The sequence below is a fragment of the Lithobates pipiens genome, unplaced genomic scaffold, assembly GCF_037356315.1.
Source record: "Lithobates pipiens isolate NorthernLeopardFrog02 unplaced genomic scaffold, aLitPip1_a1.2 Scaffold_16, whole genome shotgun sequence".
NCBI classification, from domain to species: domain Eukaryota; kingdom Metazoa; phylum Chordata; class Amphibia; order Anura; family Ranidae; genus Lithobates; species Lithobates pipiens.
In genome coordinates, this window is record NW_027507748.1 from 105,850,455 (window position 1) to 105,873,769 (window position 23,315).

At 43.9% G+C, this 23,315-nt stretch overlaps 1 protein-coding gene across 4 annotated transcripts in view; it reads left to right on the forward strand.

Annotated features, from left to right (window-relative positions):
* Positions 1–23,315, forward strand: part of ADGRG7 (adhesion G protein-coupled receptor G7) — an 89,320-nt gene that overhangs the window by 57,039 nt on the left and 8,966 nt on the right. For 2 of the 4 annotated variants that reach the window (XM_077480211.1, XM_077480209.1), the window contains exons 7-14: positions 1,490–1,626; positions 2,834–2,950; positions 3,527–3,684; positions 12,209–12,367; positions 13,228–13,337; positions 15,418–15,749; positions 19,967–20,051; positions 21,893–22,051. In XM_077480211.1, coding sequence (XP_077336337.1) covers positions 1,490–1,626; positions 2,834–2,950; positions 3,527–3,684; positions 12,209–12,367; positions 13,228–13,337; positions 15,418–15,749; positions 19,967–20,051; positions 21,893–22,051 — 1,257 coding nt within the window. The remainder of the gene's footprint in view (positions 1–1,489; positions 1,627–2,833; positions 2,951–3,526; positions 3,685–12,208; positions 12,368–13,227; positions 13,338–15,417; positions 15,750–19,966; positions 20,052–21,892; positions 22,052–23,315) is intronic. The other 2 variants (XM_077480210.1, XM_077480212.1) reach the window with 1 other exon arrangement.

Below are 23,315 nucleotides of genomic sequence, written 5' to 3' on the forward strand. Positions count from 1 at the left end.
GGGGTACAATGTACCCCTACCCATTCACCTGGTGAAAAAAATGTAAATAAAACACAACACAAGGTTTTAAAATAATTTATTGCACAGCTCCGGAGGTCTTCTTCCATCTTGGGGGTCTTCTCGCCGGACTCCTCCACTATCTTCTGCTCTTTGTCGCCGTCCGGGGGTCTTTTTCTGACTACGGGGGTCTTGTACCCCTCTTCGGTTCTTCTTGCCGGGCCTCCGCTTTCTTCCTATAGCTCTTTTACTAGCGGTGGCCCGGTCTTCTGTCGCCGCCACCTCTTCTTCCGACTTCAGGGGTCTTGTCCCCCTCGTTGGTTCTTCTTGCTGGGCCTCCGCTCCTTCTTCCAGCTCTTTTACTAGCGGTGGCCCGGTCTTCTATCGTCATCACCGTTGCCGCCGCCGCCTTCTCTTTTCTTCTTCTTCCTCGTCTTTCCTGACCGGCAGGATTGCGTGCTCGCATAAGGGTCTTATATGGACCTTGGGGGGGACCCCCACGCCGTTGTTTCGGTGTAGGGCTTCCCCTTTAAGTCCATACCAGGTAACAGGGCCAGCAACGTGTCAATCTCACTGCCGAAGGCAGCGACATTGACTTCCTTCGCTAGTCCCGTCTACCTGGAGCTGTGTTCAAAATGAACAGACTTTTCTGCGTGTGCGGGAAAGTCCGTTCATTTTAAAAGTCCCCCGGACTAGCACACACACGGCCGGATTGTCCGCCGGACTGAGTCAAAACTACTTTCTAAGTCCGCCGGACTTTTGGGAAATAAAAGTTTGCCAGAGCCCACACACGGGCGGATTGTCCGGCGGACTCTGGTCCGCCGGATAGTCTGATCGTGTGTACACGGCATTAGGAGAACCAGTCCACTCAGATAGGGGTTTCTGCCCCCTGACTTCCATGAGGGTGGGCTCACTTGATTGGGAATCATGGAAAAACAGTTCATAAGTATTCTACAACTTCATCATGCCCTCAGATCATCTTTTCCTGGATGCACAGTGCTGTTTTCTGGTCCCTAGATTAGTCATTTAAATTGGGGTCCGGGATTGTTTCTAACAAGTATTAAAGAGGAGCTACAGTTTGTTTTTGTTTTTTTAGATGTATACATGAAAGAGGTCAACTTAATGTAAAATACTGTATGTAATATATGTTTAAAATCCTTTTTTTTGTACATACATTTCTTAATTTACTGTATATATCAACTAAAAAAAAAGTTCAGAATGGGATATGCTGATTTATATTGAATCCTATGGGAAAATTTTCCTCAGTTCAAAACCAATTTGCTTCGCGACCAGAGTCGTTTCACAAATTAAGTTTGTGAACCGAGGTACCAGCGTACAGTATATAAAGAAAAGCAGAATTCTATTATTATGCAAAATATAATAATCTTATTCAACAAATGAGCAACCATCTTCTCATGAAGGGGTCAATGAGCTGTTTTTTTAGGCTTTGAGATTTACTTTTTCTTTCTGTGTTTTTTTTCCCTCACAACAGTCTAACAAGACAAATGGAAGCGTATTCTCTGAATGTCGTCAATGACACTGTGTCAATGGTGCAGCAAAACATTGCAGTTGAAAAACGTACCCTCTCTGCAAGAAATCAAAATGGAATCCAGTTCATGTCACTAAAAGGTCTAGTAGATGAGTACTACATAGAAGACACATGCATTTTAAATGTTTGTGATATTACAAAACACACCAAGTAATAGCCCATATTATTATAATTGGAACTTGTCAAATCAGCTACCTCAGTGTTCCACTCTACACTTCCATGGCAGCCATCCTGAACAATGGTGGCTTGGTAAGGCAAATTGATGCCAATAAAATAGGCATTCCTTTTTAAAGCCACCTTTGATTTTTTTATTTTATTTTTATCTGAAGGTGAATTTTGAAACCCTTTGCAGACCCCAAAAGGACCCCCTTCTTCCAGGCTCCACAGCAGCTACGTAGATTGCTATGACAATTGTTACACATTTAGTTAGATTCCAAAAGCTTTAGTACATGTATTATTTCCACAAGAGTTTTTCAGCCATGTGACTGTTATTTGTTGCTCTCATTGAAAAGCTGGACAATCCCAGACCAGGAAACCCAGCTGAAGGATCCCAGACCAGAAAACCCAGCAATAGAACCCTTAGTAGATGTCATGGCTAGTCCAACAATGAATGAAACATTCCTATCAATGATAATGTAAATGTAGTGGTACCCCTGCAAGGGTCACTGGATGATGATTACAGTCACTGCATACTTCCTGATAGCTGCAGAAAAAATAATGATGATGACCAAAGTTATTTTTCACTAGTGCAGAGGCTGCCAGCACAAACAGGGCACAGTTCAGGCACACTGACACAAGAAACAGGCTAGGGAATGTATTTTTATGATTTATTTCTGAATAAACTTGAAGAGGGTGTAGGGTGATATGGTATATTCCAGGACCAATCTTCTGCTAAGAGCCCCTGAGCCTGGAGACACCTCCTGCAGGATTAGGCCCAAGGACTAGAACATGGCTGCTCCAGGCCTCAGAGTAATTAAGTGCTCAACCACCTACTGTACACACCTTCCCAAGGACTGGCTGAAGAACAATAAATATTCATGCTGCCTATTTGCTTGGCTCAACCAACTTTGTTCCAGAAATCTCTAGAAGGCAAGGGAGAGCAATCAAACCTACAGCCTGTGAAACGCAGAATAGCCTAAAGCATCCAACAACTGCTCCACTGATTACAGGGGAGCCAAAAAGAACTAAATTTGCCTAACATCCTAACAACTTAACTAGGAGGGTACTATATAAATATTTTACCTAACATGAAAATCTATACTTTACAACATTTATTTTTGTGTTCAGGCCTACCAGGAGCTAATGAAGACTTAATATCCAACAGGGTCATAATAGACAACAATACTTCAGAGTTTGTGCTTAATGAAACAGCAGATGTTCAACTTTTCATAAAACCATCTGAAAGTAAGTTCTACATAATAGTCCTGGTCAGATCACAAGATCTTTTAAAATAATGCTGATTTGGTCTATGTTAATTCCCATGTTGTCTTGGGTTCTTAATCAAGCAAATTTGTAAACATTTTTGGTCAAAACAAATAGGAAACTATACCATGATATCAAACTACCAGCCACATCAGCTGCAGTTGGGGAATTATTTTCCCTGCAGTGGCATGTAACAAAGAGGCGGTAATGCTGATGACATCATTGACCTAAAATGGTCACATGGCCATACTTGAACAATGTAATTGCCAAAATATGTGGCCATATTAGTCAAAGATGTGACTAGTATCCTTGCTTTTTTGTAAAGTGTGCTTGTGGGGTGGAGAGTTCATCTGCAGCTGATTGAGCTGTAGGCCTGCTATTATGTCACAGTTTCCCTTAGTTCATCAGTAGTGTGGAGAAACTCGAGTGGCCTTTACAGAGCCCAGACCTTAACTCTAGCGAACATTAAATGATCTGCATGATGGATTTATATTTTTAATGAATGAATAAAATTTTTTCCCCAAAATACCATCACAACCCTTTGTTTTTCCTTTACAGGTGTGGATAATAACATAGCTGTTGGCTTTGTTCTCTATCAGAATGATAATCTTTTTAAGTCTATCCATAAAAGAGCCCTTACCTATAGAAAGCGAGTTATCTCTGCCAACATTTCCAGTGGAATACATGCCAATGTAGAGTTTAGCTTCAGTCAAAGGGTATGTTTCTGTACTGTAAAAAAATATGGACAGACCCAGTGTCTGAAAGTTACATTCAAATCAAATCTGGAAAAATATACCGTACAATGATTATAGGGCTCATATCCTCTATAGCCAGAATTTTCTAGTTTACATCTAGACATTGCTGTAGATCACCAAGCCATTCCACCACCTAAAAGTACTCAGCTGAAGTAATACCAGTTCTTGTATCTTTAAATGCGTAGCTAAGTATTTTCAACAATTATTATCTCCTTGCTACCTCTCAGATATAGTGGGAGGAGGGAGGAGGCTCAACTATACAGAATCAAGAGATTACAGACTTAACCATAAGCACATGCGGGAATTTGAATGAATTTGCTGATGTTATGACAGTTGCAGGGGCTGTTTGTTGCCTTGTTGATTTCCCTTGCTGCTTGGAGTTGCTCTTTAAGGTTTTCCCATTATAATAATGCATTGGGGTATTCAATGATCCTGGAGCTATTATGAGCCCATAAATACAGTTATTTCTAATAATACTTATGATAAGCATTTGTGCAATGTAGGCCCTGCATGTGGACTGTAAACCATTGCGCCAGCGATCAACAAATGACTGGTGCCTGTCAGTGTATCTGTGTGCCCATATGTCCTGTACAGACAAGCAGATACACTGTCAGGAAGAATCAGAGAACTACATCCAACATTCGCAAAGGATGTCAGTACTTGTGGGCTAGGGAGGAGCTGAAAATAAAAGGTTTTTTATCCTAATGCAGAGACTGCATTAAGGTAAAAAAAATGGTGGCCTTTACAACCAATTTAAGCTGAATTATACACACACAAGTGAATGAATAAAAACATACTCATAGCTTATTAGATGGCTCAGTCCGAGGTTTCACTGAGAGATAGCAGGCCTGATAGGGAAGTACTTCTGCTATTTTGTCTCTTTATACAAGAAATAGGGCTCTGAGAATTCTTGTAATATAATAAAGCCTAAGTTTAGCTAAAATTGAAAACCAGAAAAATCAGTTAGTATGATGTGTTCCTTGTGCTGATTCTTCCCATGCAGCTGGGTTAATACAACTAATGGTCTGTCAGAAACTTTCAAGAGAGCTTGACAATGCCTGCTCATTGGAAGTATTAGCCCCCGCCTCACCGCTTGGGATGGGGTAGGTGGGTGGAGGAAGATTTCTCCTAAAAGAATAATCAGCACAAGGGACACTATCTGTCAGTTATGTCCATTGTGCTGATTTTTATGTTTTTGATTTTAGCTAAACTTAGGCTTTAAATGTTTATTTGTATATCAAATATTGTATGTATTCATATATAGTGATGGACGAACTTCCGACGGGACGTTTCGCGAAAGCGAAATGCGAACGGACCCAAACGTTCGCGAAACCGAACGTTCGCCGCGGGCCCCATTGACTTCAATGGGAGGCGAACTTTGCAAACCTTCATGTCGAATTTGCGGCCACGTGGTAATTATTAGGGGGTAAAACGTAGTCCCACCATCTGGACAATGACATAATACATGTATGAGGTGAATTTGGGATCGATAACTACAAGCATTTTTATTTTATTTGGGAAATTGTTCTAACAATTCAGGACTATGGAGCTAATGAAGGCAATGGAGGAGAGGGAAGGTCAGGGACCAGGGTAGGCAAAGAAGAGGGTGCAGGAGATGATCACCAGCAGCGTGACATACCGGAATGACACATGCACCGTGATAGAGGCATCTGACAGCAGCACCGTAATACAGAGCACTGACAGCAGCACCGTGACATACAGCGCTGACAGCAGCACCGTGACATACAGCGCTGACAGCAGCACCGTGACATACAGCGCTGACAGCAGCACCGTGACATACAGCGCTGACAGCAGCACCGTGACATACAGCGCTGACAGCAGCACCGTGACATACAGCGCTGACAGCAGCACCGTGACATACAGCGCTGACAGCAGCACCGTGACATACAGCGCTGACAGCAGCACCGTGACATACAGCGCTGACAGCAGCACCGTGACATACAGCGCTGACAGCAGCACCGTGACATACAGCGCTGACAGCAGCACCGTGACATACAGCGCTGACAGCAGCACCGTGACATACAGCACTGACAGCAGCACCGTAAGCAGCCCCAGGAGGAAGTCAGCACAGCACAGGGATGGTGTGATCCCCTCATAATAAGAACCCCCAGGAGGAAGTCAGCACAGCACAGGGATAGTGTGATCCCTTCATAATAAGAACCCCCAGGAGGAAGTCAGCACAGCACAGGGATATCATAAGCAGCCCCAGTAGAAATATGACACCGCTCAACCTCTTCAAAGAGGAGGGTAGGGGCATATAGTACGGTGTGCTTTTTTGGGTCAAGGAAGTGAGCCAAATGAATTAAGAAGGTCTGTGTGCTTGATTAAAAAAATAGTTTATAGACATATACATGGTCTACTGGTCACATGTGTTGAATTCCTCCGAGATCCATGCCTCATTCATTTTTAGAAATGTGAGGTAGTTAACACTGTGGTGAGCTAGGCGAGTACGCTTATCGGTCACAATCCCCCCTGCTGCGCTGAACGTCCTTTCGGACAGGACACTGGATGAGGGGCAAGCCAACAGTTCGATTGCAAATTGGGCAAGCTCTGGCCAGAGGTCAAGCCTGCCCACCCAGTAGTCTAGGGGTTCATCACTCCTCAGAGCGTCCACATCGGCCGTTAACCCAATGTAGTCGGACACCTGACGGTCTAGGCGTTCCCTGATGCTGGATCCGGATGACACCTGTCGATGGGTCGGCTGAAAGAATGACCTCATATCCGAAGTCACCAACACATCTTCAAACCGGCCTCTTCTTGCAGGCGCTGTTGGATTGGTACCCGCAAATCCTTCTCTGGGAGTGGGAATTGCTCCTCTGCCAGCGCACGCAAAAGCAGAATGCAGCATTTCTCGAAGCAAGGCCTGGAAGTGCTGCATTCTGACAGCCCTCTGCGACGGCGGTAACATTTCCGCCATTTTGTGTTTGTACCGGGGGTCTAAGTACGTTGCCACCCAGTACTGGTCCTTGACCCTCATGCTTTTTATACGGGGGTCCCTATTAAAACACTGGAGCATGAAGGCCCCCATTTGCACTAAAGTGGAAGCGGTGTGGTGGCCTGGCTCCTGCTCATCATCCAGGATAATGTCGTCCTCTTCATTCTCCTCTCCCCATCCTCGCACAACAGGGATCCCAGAAAGGTTTAAAGCATGCTCTTCTTGCTCCTGCTCATCCGCCCCGGCACCATCCTCCTCTGACTCCTCATCAGACTCCTGTTGTTGACTTGTCTCAGATAGAGTAGCCCCCCCTGGGAATTCATCCAGCATTGCGACTTCCTCATCTTCCCGCTCCTGCTCCTCCACAGCCTGATCAATGACACGACGCAATGCACGCTCCAGAAAGAAGGCATAAGGTACCATGTCACTGATGGCGCCATGGCTGCGACTGACCAGTTTGGTGATCTCCTCAAATGGCCGCAGAAGTCTGCATGTGTCGCGCATGAGCAGCCACTGGCGCGGTGAAAAAAAACCCAGCTCCCCAGAACCGTTTCTTTCGCAGAGTTCATACAGGTAGACGTTAACTGCACGTTTCTGCTGGAGCAGCCTATCAAGCATATAGAAGGTTGAGTTCCATCGCGTCGGGCAATCGCAAATAAGACGTCTGACCGGCAGATGGTGTCGCCGCTGAATGTCAGCAAGGCGAGCCATGGCCGTGTAAGATCTTCTGAAATGGGCCGAGATTTTCCTTGCCTGCCGCAAGATGTCCTGGACCCCAGGGTATTTGACAAGGAATCGCTGCACGACCAAGTTTAAGACGTGTGCCATGCACGGCACGTGCGTGATTTTGCCCTGTTTCAATGCGCTAAGCAGATTGGCACCGTTGTCACACACCACTTTACCAACTGTCAAATTGAGCGGTGTTAGCCACTCATCTGCCTGTGAACGCAAAGCTGAAAGGAGTGCCGGGCCAGTGTGGCTCTTTGCTTCCAGGCACAACAGACGCAGCACGGCATGGCAACGTCTCACCTGGCATGTGGAATAGGTTCTGGGGAGCTTGGGCGGTGCAGTGGAAGAGACGCTAGCAGCGGAAAAGGAGGAGGCAGCTGAGGAGGAGAGGGAGGAGGATGGAGTAGGAGGAGGAGAAGAAGAGTCAGGCCTGCATGCAATCCGTGGCGGTAAAACCAAATCTACACGGGTGCCACGGGTTACATGCTTGACGGCCGTCAGAAGGTTCACCCAGTGGGCAGTAAAACTGATATACCTTCCCTGCCCGTGTTTGCTAGACCACGTGTCTGTGGTCAGATGTATCTTGGCACCGACACTGTGTGCCAGAGATACATTCACTTGCCGCTGAACATGGCCATATAGCTCTGGGATGCCCTTCTCTGAGAAATACTTCCTTCCTGGGACCTTCCATTGTGGTGTTCCAATGGCCACAAATTTGCGAAAGGCCTCCGAGTCCACCAGTTTATATGGCAGTAGTTGGCGGGCTATGAGTTCTGACAAGCCAGCCGCCAACCGTTGGGCAAGAGGGTTATCCGGCATCATCATTTTTTTACGCTCAAACATTAGGCCCACGGAAGCCTGCCTTTTTGCAGAAAAATGTGAGCTTGGCGTGATGGAAGGTGGAGTGGAGGACAATTGTGAGGAGAGAGGAGAAGGAGAAGTAGAAGACGAGGCTGGACGGTGAGAGCCTGCAGTGTGGCTTTGTGTGTTCCGTTGCTCCCACTGGGCTCGGTGATGGCTGCTCATGTGCCTTCTTAAGGCGGTCGTCCCTAGGTGAGTATTGGGCTTACCGCGACTAACGCGTTGACTGCAAAGATTGCAGATGGCAACGCTATTGTCAGCAGCGGACACGTTAAAAAAAGCCCACACTGCGGAGCCATGTGCCGGTGTCCTGGGAGCGCCAGATGTGACCGTACATGGTCGATGACTCGCTCCTGATACATTTGCAGTCTGCTTTGTCCCTGCTGTGCAATGTAAGTCATTGCTGCTTCTCCTCCCTATCTGCTGGTCCATATCTCCCTCTGAACTCCCCTCCTCTTCCTCTCTTGTGGGCACCCACGTGACATCACTAGACACGTCATCATCAACGTCACCTTCCCCACCGCTATAAGTAGAGATCTCGGAGTAGGCAGCAACACCGGGGACCAACCTCCTCCTTGGGCTGATCTGGGTACTGGCGTCAGACTGCTGAGTAGCGCTTGTTGCTACCTCCTCTTCCTGATCCAATACCAAGAGTGGCTGCGCATCAGAAATGTCCTCTTGATATGGATCGGAAAATAATTCCAGTGACTCAAGCGGAAGGTATGTGGTGGTGGTGGTGGTGGTCGTGTTGTTGGTGGTAGTGTCTTTGGGGGTGCACATAGCAGAGAGTGAAGAAGAGGGTGCAGATCGAGAGGATGAGGAGGGTGCAGAAGAGTAAGGCTGAGCGAGCCACTCAACCAAGTCTGGTGCATCCTTTAAAGTAATTGAACGCACCTTCTGCAACTTCCCACTTTGGCTCAAGCCTGTTGCTCCTGCCCTACCCCTACCACCCCTGCGGAAGGGCCTGCCTCTTCCTCTGCCTGTCATTTTTTAAATGACCCTGTGACAAAACTCTTAGTCCCTATACCGCTGAAGGACTGCTGCAGTATAGGTGAGCGGTCAGCAGTGGTGCACGTCAACCCTATCTATTGTGGACCTATAGCGGTCCTTACAGAACAGCAGACTGTACCGCACTCAAGCCTATGTACCGTAGCACCCTATACCAAGTTACCAGTCCTTATAAGAACTTTTGTGGAACAAGCAGGTTGTGTGTTAGTGATTAGCAGACTGTACGTCAGTCCCTATACCGCTGAAGGACTGCTGCAGTATAGGTGAGCGGTCAGCAGTGGTGCACGTCAACCCTATCTATTGTGGACCGATAGCGGTCCTTACAGAACAGCAGACTGTACCGCACTCAAGCCTATGTACCGTAGCACCCTATACCAAGTTACCAGTCCTTATAAGAACTTTTGTGGACCAAGCAGGTTGTGTATTAGTGTTTAGCAGACTGTACGTCAGTCCCTATACCGCTGAAGGACTGCTGCAGTATAGGGCAGCGGTCAGCAGTGGTGCACGTCAACCCTATCTATTGTGGACCGATAGCGGTCCTTACAGAACAGCAGACTGTACCGCACTCAAGCCTATGTACCGTAGCACCCTATACCAAGTTACCAGTCCTTATAAGAACTTTTGTGGAACAAGCAGGTTGTGTGTTAGTGATTAGCAGACTGTACGTCAGTCCCTATACCGCTGAAGGACTGCTGCAGTATAGGTGAGCGGTCAGCAGTGGTGCACGTCAACCCTATCTATTGTGGACCTATAGCGGTCCTTACAGAACAGCAGACTGTACCGCACTCAAGCCTATGTACCGTAGCACCCTATACCAAGTTACCAGTCCTTATAAGAACTTTTGTGGACCAAGCAGGTTGTGTATTAGTGTTTAGCAGACTGTACGTCAGTCCCTATACCGCTGAAGGACTGCTGCAGTATAGGGCAGCGGTCAGCAGTGGTGCACGTCAACCCTATCTATTGTGGACCGATAGCGGTCCTTACAGAACAGCAGACTGTACCGCACTCAAGCCTATGTACCGTAGCACCCTATACCAAGTTACCAGTCCTTATAAGAACTTTTGTGGACCAAGCAGGTTGTGTATTAGTGTTTAGCAGACTGTACGTCAGTCCCTATACCGCTGAAGGACTGCTGCAGTATAGGGCAGCGGTCAGCAGTGGTGCACGTCAACCCTATCTATTGTGGACCGATAGCGGTCCTTACAGAACAGCAGACTGTACCGCACTCAAGCCTATGTACCGTAGCACCCTATACCAAGTTACCAGTCCTTATAAGAACTTTTGTGGAACAAGCAGGTTGTGTGTTAGTGATTAGCAGACTGTACGTCAGTCCCTATACCGCTGAAGGACTGCTGCAGTATAGGTGAGCGGTCAGCAGTGGTGCACGTCAACCCTATCTATTGTGGACCTATAGCGGTCCTTACAGAACAGCAGACTGTACCGCACTCAAGCCTATGTACCGTAGCACCCTATACCAAGTTACCAGTCCTTATAAGAACTTTTGTGGACCAAGCAGGTTGTGTATTAGTGTTTAGCAGACTGTACGTCAGTCCCTATACCGCTGAAGGACTGCTGCAGTATAGGGCAGCGGTCAGCAGTGGTGCACGTCAACCCTATCTATTGTGGACCGATAGCGGTCCTTACAGAACAGCAGACTGTACCGCACTCAAGCCTATGTACCGTAGCACCCTATACCAAGTTACCAGTCCTTATAAGAACTTTTGTGGAACAAGCAGGTTGTGTGTTAGTGATTAGCAGACTGTACGTCAGTCCCTATACCGCTGAAGGACTGCTGCAGTATAGGGCAGCGGTCAGCAGTGGTGCACGTCAACCCTATCTATTGTGGACCGATAGCGGTCCTTACAGAACAGCAGACTGTACCGCACTCAAGCCTATGTACCGTAGCACCCTATACCAAGTTACCAGTCCTTATAAGAACTTTTGTGGAACAAGTGAGTTGTGAATGTTTAGCAGACTGCAGCAGAAGGGCAGCAGTCAAGTATAATATCCTTTCTATATTTGGAAGAAAGAATATTATACATGTACAAGCCTATTACTGTACCACTGATACCAGTCCTGAAAAGAACCTTTGTGGAACTAATAATAACAGCAAGTCTTTAAAATTACCCTCACTGCCTGACAACACTGCTTCCTTCCTGTCCCTATACAAATTGGCAAAAAAAGAGAACGATTAGTGGTTACTGGAACAGCTCTTTTGTGGACCTTGATAGTAACAGCTAATGATGATGATGATGATGATGATGATGAAAGACTAATCTGGCTGTCCCTGTAGCATACACCGTCCTTTCCCTTTCTCTAAACTAACAAAAGACACTCAGGCTGCTGCAAGAATCAGCAGCACAGCAAACCTATCAACACCTAACACCTATACCAGTCCTGAAAAGAACTTTTGTGTACCAAATAGCTAGTGGTTTATCTCTCCCTACTCCACACAGGAACCTGTCCCTATCGTAACAGAAGAAAGAATGTAAAATGGCCACCGGATCGGGTGTATTTATAGGTTAGGGGGAATGTCCAAGTGTCCATGTGCTGTCATGTCTCAATTGGCTGTCCTGTATCACATGATAAACGTGTCACCAAAGGTTAAAGTTCTTGTATACATTAAACACGTAAGTCCGCCGCGGCGAACGACGGAAAAAGGCGTTCGAACGTGCGGACCGCGAATGTCGGAAATTCGCCGCGAAACGACCGCCGGGCGAAACGTTCGTCCATCACTATTCATATACTGTATTCAAATAGAATTGACCCAAAACTATTACAGACTACTACAGATTAAGCTAGATGGAATTCCAAACATTGCATCAACAAACACACAATGTATACTTTTTTTTTTAAATAATTTTATACTGGGAAAATAGAAATGGAATGCATCTACTACAATAGGATGTCATTTTGCTTTTCTCTTTATAGTCTGATCCATCATTTATCCTGGTACAATATGCCTGTGTTTACTGGGACTATGATAAGAGTGAATGGAATACCGAAGGCTGTAAGAAGCTATCCGCAGTGAATGATGCCTCAGCACTACGATGTGCATGCAATCATACTACTAACTTTGCTGTGTTAATGGTAAAAAAAACATATAATCCTGCATGTGTCACATATGCAAAGTAAAGGAAAAGGTTCCAGCTGGCCATGAAAGGAAATAATACCTGTTTTTGACCATTGCTTGAGTTAGTTTGGCTGTTGCTTATATCCCTTAAAAAGGCAAAAGTAGCTCAAGCAGTCAGATACCTTTGTTATCATCATTCAGTGATAGTTTCCAACCTGCTGCTTTGGTGGCCACATCCTTATATCTGTGGAACCTGGTAAAAATCGATGATTTTCCTAGTGAGCCCAATCATTTTGGTGGTATCACCAGTAATCCTGTAACATTGTAGGAGCTTTAGAGCACTACCTCTATAATCCACTAATCCAATATTTCTAAAAAGCTCCACCAGAGTTGCCAATTTATTCCCTTTGTTACTTTATTACTGACACATATAAAAGATAAAGGTTATCTGCTAATAAATGTATGAGAACATGGGGAGACAAACCAGTTGGGCACAAAGGCTGTTGCACAAAGGCCTCTGGGTCATTGTGGCTCATTTATACCATATGTGGGTCATGCAGGTGCCGAGACTTTTTTTGCAGTAACATAAATCTGATTCTTCAAGATGCCATAACCTTATTCCTGGCTTGTAATATACAAGTGATGTTGGGCATTGAGTCCCCTATTCATTGCCTGCGTGACCAGCGCTAAGCCTGTAGAATTTTCTGCTTTGGATTAGAAGCATAGAACATTCTAGCATAGACCATAGTTTCAGGATGATTTACCGCTCCCTTTTTCTTTCTTTCCTGTGCCTTACTTGTTTTCCTTTATGAAGGTGACCTTACACTGATGCAGGTCTTCTCTTTACATTCTAAATGCTTTATGTTCCTGTTTTTAGAATTTCAGAGAAAACATCACACATCCAGAGCTTGATACAGTGTCAACCACTGGCTGCGTACTTTCTATGGTGGGATTAACCGTCACAGTAGTATTTTTGCTGTATGCCAGGTGAGATACGTAACTACATATTACTTTCATTGTGATATTTTTTAAGAGTAATTCAGTCATGGTTATACATGCTACAATACTATATATCATTGTTTTTTTTTGTTTTTTTTTAGCAGGTTCTCAGATCTTATGTACACACGAGGGCATATGGTGTGTCTTCCTTTAGCAAGTTGAGCACTTGACTTTACTGAATACTGAAACAAATGTATTACATTCTGTGGCATAGTACCTACATACAGGCACTTGTTTAAAGGGACACTATAGCCTTTATACAAAAGCATGTTATGGTAATCAGTTTAACTACTTAAGGACCGCCTCCTGTATATATATGTCTGTACTTTGAAGAGGGATATCTTCAAAGTACCGGAGTCGTCGGTAGCGGCGGAAGCGATCAGGTCCTTCTTGTTGCTGGGTATGGAGATAAGTGAGGCTAGTAGACATGTGCATTCGTTTTCGTCCGAATGCATTTTCGTCCGAATTTCAGGTATTTTCGTTTTCGTTTTGACAAACGATAACGAAAGTGCAGATTCCGAAAAACGAAAGATCCGACATAAATAAATGCTTTTTTTCGTTTTCGTTGTTACAACAGTTCGATATAGAATAGGAGATTCGAAGTGACCGTTCGATATAGAATAGGAGATTCGACGTGACTCCATATGTCTATTGAACCTGTGGTCGAATGTGCCTAAGTTTAGTTTACCTCTATTAGTCCTATTATATAGAAAAGCTTCGACAGAGAGTAAATATTCGACATAGAGAGAACAGAATCGACAGAGAGAAACGATACTGGAATTGGGTGGGGGAAGTAAATAAAAAAAAAATAATGATAATATTCGACGGGATCGTTGCACGTTTATAATAATATTCGACGGGATCGTTGCATGTTTATAATAATATTCGACGGGATCGTTGCACGTTTATAATAATATTCGACGGGATCGTCGCAACTATACGACACTGCAATCGTACATTTCGGCAATCGAATGCTCCGCCTATAGGCTATATAGTTTAGCAGCTCCATCGAATCTTCTTTATCCATTCGACAGATACCATAAGCCTTCCAAGACAGATTTGACCGTAATTCATGTGGATTTTCGGACGAATGCAATTTTTGCACGAAAAACGAAATAAATAACAACGAATTTCGGGAGTAACTAAATAAATAAAATTTATGGACGAAAACGAAAAAACGAAACGAAATATTCTAGTCTGCACATGTCTAGAGGCTAGGATCGCCCCCACTCGTCTCTATACCATAGGAGGGCGGAAGCAACGTCAAAACGTCACTTCCGCCCATACCTCTTAAAGGAACATTTTTTCAAATGACATTTTTAATTTTTTTTATTGCATTTAAGTCCAAATATGAGATCTGAGGACTTTTTGACCCCAGATCTCATATTTAAAAGGACCTCTCATGCTTTTTTTTTTCTATTACAAGGGATTATTGTTTTGAGTTGAATTATTTCTTTATGTAAGTTCCTTTATTTAGCATCTTATTGAGACATCATGCTGCCCTAGGCACACATGAAGGGTGGCACCCTTTTTTTTAAAAACTTTTCCTTGCGCCATTATATTATTTTGGCAAGAAAATTACTAGCAGTACTAGAATGCGTTATTGAATGCAGAATGTGGTCTGTTTTACTTGCAGAGCTAACTTTTATTTTATAGACCACCAAACATGAGAAAAGAAAAATGATATCACATTTCTTGAACTGTAATGATTCTTTTGGCCCCTCTCAATGTTCCCTGCACCTCCTTCTCCTTCAATTTTTTTTGTTGCTGAATGTAATCACAAATGCCTGGGGATGTCCAGAAAGTGGAAACAAATAAAAGGAACATATTGTCATGGAAACATTAAGTCTGAGGCTTGGTGCTTCCCTCTGTAAATCTGCTGCTGTAGCTATTGGCCTGCAAGCGCTAATATAGCCCTGCCTTTACGTAGTAGGTTTATTTGGTTAGGAATAGGGTGGTTACAGGGTCTCTTTAAAGGAGATCATATTATTTTTGAGCACAGGGTACTTCTGAGGTTTGCAGTAAATGGTGATTGGATGCTATGGTTTACATTGTGACTATTTTTCAGATTTAGAAAGAAACAGAAAACATCATGGATACTGATGAGCCTTTGTTCAGCCATGCTAATCTTCTATATTATATTTATTGGTACAATGGAATACCCAATTTTTAAAGATGAAGATTCAAACACTGGCAATTCAAGCAATACATTTATACCATATGAATATGATGATCCTCCACAACCTCTATGTGCAGCCTTGGCTGTTCTATTACACTATTTCCTCCTTACAACGTTCACATTGACTGCAATGCATGCAGCAGAGTTGTATGTCCGGTTGGTTCTTGTCTACCGTTTTACCCCAGAATGCTTCACAAGGAGTGCACTCGTCATTGGATGGGGTAATGTACTTTAGTCTCTTTTAAATGTCTCTGAACTTAACCCAGACACAAAACAGTAGTTACTGTAGACCATTCATATAATGTACACAGTATACTTAAAGTAACTCTGCCATACGAAAGATATGGCTGCTGCCTTTGTTGACCTCTTAGAACATTCCCTGACTGCCGCGCTGACACTTTGACTTTAATATTTTCTTTATATCTGAAAGGAATTATGATAATTTTCTGACACTCATTTACAGCATGCTCATTCCAGGTTTGGCAGCTTGTGGTATGGGAAGCCGTTTTTTTATATATACTTGGAAAATTGACTTGTTCTTGTTTGTAAAAAAGCTAATTTTGGGGCGATCTTAATGCAATCGCTAACACACTACCTTTTGACCAATGATGCTCGGTCCATTTATATATAAGCTCTGGTAAAATGGCGTCGGCCCCACTTCCTGATGACACGCAGAGCGTGAAATGCATAGAAGAGAGGCTTGACACGCAAATACACAGGAGCGCCTCACTTGCGCCTGGGCTTAGAATCGCAGACTGTACATCGCTAGTCATACAGCAGATGGGATCAGTTCTCACAGGCCCTAGAGCTGCTAATGTTCTGAGCACCTACCCCATTTTCATATAAGCGCAGCATTTTAATTAATAAAGCAGTATTACACTATACCTGCTTTTTGTGGCTCATTTGGTGGAGCCAAGTCTACAGATTCTCTGATGGGAAAGGAGACAGGAGTTGAATATTGGGGAGAATATACTTACTGGCTGAAGAGGTACACCCATATACTCACGTTTTATGATTACTGGCTGGTCGCATATTTATGAGGAGAGGTGACAGATTGAAATCTGAATCACAACAAATATGAACTTTTACAATTTTTTATGAATTTATTATTGTGCACTATTTTATATATAATATAATTTTTTTCCACATGCAGTTTTTCCAGTTTTTTTGATCAACTAATCATTGGTTCATTATTTATTTGATAATCACAACATTTTCCACTTGTTAGACCAGATAGCGCCCTTTTGATTTTTTTCACTTTTTAATTAGTCATCTTTTAATGGCACTGACACATATATATATATTTATTTATTATTTAATTAGGTGGCACTGTCCCTTTTTTCTCTTGTTTTCATTCTAAGTTATTTACGACAAACATAGTAACTAGAATTTTCAAGGGCCAGTCATGACAGTTGCCAAACTATTCCCATAACGGAGTCACTTTAAACTGCATGTGAAGCTAAAATGTTTTATTTTAGTTTTATGCTCTGTACACGTGAGTGGACTTCAAGTTCTTTTCCAACGGAATTCCGCTCAGGCTTGGCTTGCATACACATGGTCACACAAAAGTTCTCTGAACTTTCGACCGTCAAGAATGCGGTGATGTACAACACTACGACGAGCCAAGAAAATGAAGTTCAATACTTCAGAGCATGCGTCAAATTGTTTCTGAGCATGCGTAAGAATTTTGCGTGTCGGAATTGGTACAGGCGATCGGTATTTCCTTTTCCGACCGAAAAATTGAGAACTTACTCTCAATCTTTTGCTGGCGGGAATTCCGCCAGCAAAAGTCCAATGGAGCATACACACGGTCAGAATTTCCGACCAAAAGCACACATTTTGCTGGAATTTCCAATTGTGTGTACGGGGCATTAGACAGAATGTGGAACCTCTGTCTAGATTTTATCCCTGCTGGAGAGATTCAATTACTATTGTTCATGGTGAACATTGTAGAGAACGTGAAAGAAATCCGAAACATTCTGATAGGAACAATAGCCTGTTCCAACTTCCCTATCCATCAATTTTTTTGCATATTGGTGAGGTAAGGGGTAGCAATACCTCCCTGAAATTAATTATGTACCCCTTTACATATCTCAAAGATGCTATTACTTGCACGGGTGTCTGTCTTCAATGGGTGTCAGTGCTAGCTCTGCAATCACTATTTTTAGTTTTTTAGGAAGAAGGTTAAGAGTTGAGATGTTGGTATTAAGTATTTTGTGTTGGAGAAAAAAGTAAACTAAGTGGGATAATAACCTGGCGATTTTAATGGTAAAACAGAATTGAATCCACTGTAAATCCCCTCAGCTCTAAGTACAGAATATTTGTACATTATGGTAGGTTTACCCTCGGTGTGTCCTTGTCTAGCCTTGTGAGGTCTGTGCTCCACTTGTTACTTTGTCCACTGCTGCTGTCATCTTCTCCTGTATGTATAAATTCCAACTTCAGCCATCAAGTGCTCACTAATAATAAAAATCCTGTACAGCAGACATGTATAGCAGTTGTGCTGAAACTATGTTCCAGCGCATTCTGGTAAGACGGAGAGACAGGCAAACTTTCAGCTGCAGAACCTGGAACAGACCAAATCAATCAGACCCAGCTCCACTGACTACAGCAGAGCCCAAAATAAACGTAACTACATCTTACCTAACCTAGTAGCACCTAACTAGGAGAGTGCCACATTAGATAAAAGAAGCCACATGCTAGCACATTATGAAATACTTACCTTAGAATGAAGCTCTTCCAGCGACGGGCAGTCATCGCTGAGAGGGCTGAAATCTACCCCTGCCTTTCTTAGGGGTTTGCAGGCTCCATCGCTGTGATTGGACACACCATCGGGCGCATGTGCCGCTGACATCAGTGATTGAATGCAAGGTGAATATCTCCTAAACTGTGCACGTTTAGGAGATACTCATTTTACCTACAGATAGGCCTTGTTATAGGCTTACCTGTAGTTAAAAATAACAAAACTGGCTTTACTACCACTTTAATGTTAAGGGAAAAGGGGTTATTGAAATGAGGAAAAAAAACTATTTTAGTTGAACTCCATAGAGGCTTAGTCTCACACCAGCCTTTGTCATTTGCCCCAGGGTAAACGATTTTTCGGGGGTAATGGCTGGTATTGATGTCAGGGCGATTGAAGTGCATTATTTCTATTGTTACATTGTAGTAATAAATTAAATAATGCAGAATCATTTTGAACCCTGAGCGTGTCACTTGCAAAACCAGATGCGGAATGTCACTTGCCACACTGCCTGCCACCAGATGTGGATTGTCACATGCCAAGTCACCTGCCAGGCTGCCTGTCACCAGATGCGGACTGTCACCTGCCACGCTGCCTGCCACCAGATGTGGATTGTCACTTGCCACGCTGCCTGCCACAAAATGGGGATTGTCACTTGCCATGTTGCCCATCACCAGATGTGGAATGTCACTTGCCACGTCACCTGCCACATTGCCTGTCACCAGATGCAGAATGTCACCTTCCATGTCACCTGCCATTTTGCCTGTCACCAGATGTAGATTGCCACTTGCCATGTTGCCTGTCACCAGATGCAGAATGTCACTTGCCACGTCACTTGCCACATTGCCTGTCACCAAATGTGGAATGTCACTTGCCACGTTGCCTGTCACCAGATGTGGAATGTCACTTGCCACATCACCTGCCATATTGCCTGTCACTAGATGCTGAATGTCACTTTACATTTCCCCTGCCACGTTGCCTGTCACCAATGCGGAATTTCACTTGCCACGTCACCTGCCACAAGATGTAGATTGTCACTTGCCACATTGCCTATCACCACTTGCCACGCTGCCTGCCACCACTGCATTGGTGGCAGCACTGGTCCATTTACCACAGAGGCAGGCCTCTGTGCAGTGGTGGGTTCCAAATGAAGTCAGGAGAGCGAAGAGCGGTGATGCTGGGCAGGCTGTGGGAGATGATGTCATCTCTCTGCTCCCTGACACACCTCCAACATTGAGGCTGACAGAACACCGGCTGTGAGGGTGGAAGAGTGGTGTTGTAGGGGGAGATGTCATCTGCTTGCCCACCCGCTCGCTTCTTCTATCCATCCGGCTCTCTTATGCCGGCCACCCGGCTCTTTCATGCCGCCCACCCAGTTATCTCATGTCGGCCGCCCGCACCCACGGCCCAGCTGCAGAAAGGCAGCTGGTGGGCCACGGCCCAGTGTTTGATGACCCCTGCTCTAAATGTAAAAGCATGTGGAATACCCAATAACATCTTCTAACTGTTGTTGGTTGACAGTTATTAGAGTGGGAGAACATTGATTAAAGAGAACTGAATCAATAAATCATTCTATTGTATTTTGTTAAACATACGTAAGCCACATCCAAATGTTCTTAGATTTATTTATTTTTTTAATAGCATCTTAAACATAGTTTTGTTTTTCTGATCTGAATTTCTTTTGTGTTTTGTCACTAGGGCTTCCAATTATAATTGTCTTAATAACATTTGGATCAACATATAAAACTGGGAAACAGAAAAACAATTATCACCGAGAAGATTTGTGAGTCACTTTTTTTAACCTTTAGCCTACCCATGCTAATTAGATGACCATTGCTTAATCCAGCTAATAGCAGTCAGATCAGGATGCATTTGTATGTCCCTAAGCAGACTGTGACCTCTGCAGACATTCTGTTCTTGACTATATAAATTGGATTTTCTCAGATGAAACCCCACAATTGTTTTCACAAAATAAGTACAATGCCATGTCATGTACATGTACATTGCTCTAAGGCTGTTCCTCTTACCCTACTGCTCCAAAAGCCTCTATCCCACATGGAGGGTGCGAACCCTGTATGCAAACAGGTGCTTAGAACAAAAGAAGGCTGGACGGCCGCACTCCTGTGCAATTTCTTTATTAAAATACCGGATACAAAGGTGAACTACAGATACAAGCAATAGATACAAGCTACAGACACAAGCAGATAAAAGAACATACTGGTTAATGGGGTGCATACACATTGCAGAGGCAGTGATGCTTTTACTCAAAGTCAATAGGACTGCACTGCAGTGTGAGCCAGGGACTTTGCTCTTGGTTGCAGAATTTCAATGCAAAATCCCTGTTCGACTGGAAACCTCCCCCAAAAAATCAGGAATTTAGGGGGAGGAAGTATTGCCTGCTGAATGCCTGCAACTGCCTCAGAAACATTAGGCATGTTTTGGTCTAAACTACAAGGGTTTTTTAGTCTCATGTCACTAAGTGGTTACTGGGTGGTACTGTGCTACACCAAGGTAAGCCTGCTCTCACTTTATTCATTGTTGTATACTATATGTTCCAGTTTGGGAGCTGAGATATTTTATGGTCGGTTCGCACCAGCAGCTGCGTTGGAACTTTGGGTGAGAAGGCCGCAGTGCCGATGTGCTGGAAACAGCACATTGCATGGCAAGATTTTTTCTTGGCGGGAGGGGGGGTGGCACCTCTCCCGCCGCCGATAACAGTGATCTCGCTGCGAACCCGCCTCAAAGACCACCATTGTCGGACACACGACCGGCGCCTGGAGAGAAGGATATCTCGGTTGTGGCAGCAGCTGCTGCCGTTACCGAGATATCCCTCTTCACAAAATGGACACACATTGGTGTGCGCTGGTCGTAAAGTGGTTAAGCATACACCATCTCAGTGTGGTGGTGCGAACTGGCACGATAGGCGACAAGTATTTTTTCCATGTCTTGCGTTGGAACTGTGCTGGGCAAAGTGTGCCGATGTGCACAGATCCTTAGAGTTAGGGACCGCCATTTGCAGACAATGCATGGGCCAAAAATCCTTTAGTTATGTCCAATCTGCTTATTCTCCATAAACACCTATTTAGGGCTGTTGTGGGCTATCCCACACACATCAGATCATCAATCAAGTCTTCCTCCCAAGATAAGAGGTGCCAGCATTGTACTAGGGCATCTTCCCCCCCCCCCCCCCCCCTTTTAAAAACATGAATTTTCTGCACACCAGCAGACCACATTGGCTCATGGTGGTCAATAATATGCCTTCATGTCTGTCCACCCTTTTAAAACTAAAAATCTTCATAGCAGATACAACTCAGAGAATAGAACAGCTGTAAAATAAGACATGGTGGGCTTTCTCAGAGAGGAAAGGAATGGTAAAGATTGGAGTCTAGACAAGAAAGAAACAATATTTAACAGGTTTGAACACATATGGGAATGGCTCAGTTTGACTGATCCTGATTTTGGCTCTTGAACCAAACTTACTTATCTTGTCAAGGTAAATAGAATTTGTTGCTTGATGATAATGCATTTGCCACTTGCACCCCAACTATGGATTTATACATTATTTCTACTTTTGGTATTAATCAAACATGATAAACACAAACTCACACATTTATTTCATTGTAGCTGTTGGCTTGCTGGTGTAAACGAGCAACTTAAATTGGATCTCTCGAAGCCCCTGTTGTGGTCTTTTCTGGTGCCAGTGGGAATCATCCTTATAGTAAATATTTGCATTTTTATAGCAGTTGCAGTGTCAATTTGGAAAAAGAATCCAAATGTAACCAGGTGTGTAAATAATGATAGAAATGTAAATAAATTAATAATTACATTTTTATATTTCTTTAAAAATGGTGTTACTCCTACCACAAGAAAGAGGAAAAAGAACCATGAAAGCAAAGTGTTCCATCACCCGCTATCCCATAGGGATACATGTATGTCCGTATTTCATCTGAAAATGGATGGATGAAATACGGACATACGGTCCGCGCGTGGGAAAGGGGCCTAAACCTACCAGAGACCCAGCCTATCAAGAAATCATTTTCTTTAATTTTATTTTTTCATACCATAAATATTGATGCTTCACAAGTGTACATATAGCAATTTTTTCTATTGTTCTGGATGGAGTAGGAAAGATTTAAAAATGGCCACCAGTTTATTTTTGTTTGCTGTCTGTGTCTGGATAGGTATGAGGTTTGGATTTGCTGCTATCATGGATTTGCAGCAAGTTTGTAGGTTTGCTACCGTAAATAAGGAACAGCTTATAGTACAGTACATAGCCTTTTCTCTGGTCAGTTAAGCCACAAGAGCCAATATTAAGGAATGGACAACCCAGGAACCCCTGAACTGAGTTGGAAAACACATGACAATCTGTTCGCAAATTCACAAGCCCAGCCAGTGACATTTTTTAAAAGACATTCTTTCTTTGACCCAGTTACATTTTCCAAAAACATTTACTTTCTTAGACCCCATCCCACACCAGAAAATAATAAAGTGCATACTTATCTTTTCAGCAGAGACCTTCCATTAAGCTTTAAAGGACATTCATTAAAGTGGTTGTTAAGCCACTATTTAATGCCCTCTGTCAGATAAAAAGCTGCATCCTAGTGCCTGTGCTTTATAAAAAAAAGATTTCTACCTGTTTAAACAGTGTCTTCCAGTGATAAGATTACCCCAGGCTCTCAACTCTCCCCGCGTGATATCTCCAGTAGGTGGGGCCCAGATTCCCCTGCTGATGTCAGCCAAGAAAGAAGGGAAGAGAGGTGCAGAGAGCCTTGAGTCATGTGATCGCTGGAAAACACTGTTAAATCAAATATAAATCGTTTCTTGTTTTTTTTTTTTAAATAAAGCACAGGCACTAGGACACAGCTTTTTACGTGACAGGGGATGATATATAGGTCAGCAATAGTGAGAGATGACAGGCAGGGAGGGGAGAGGGAGGAGGCAGACAGAGGGAGACACAGGACAGCTGCAGATAGCAGCGTATGACAGAGGCATGTGCACTGACAACAGTGTCAGGGCTCAACAGCCCTGATATATCGGGGTCAGTGTA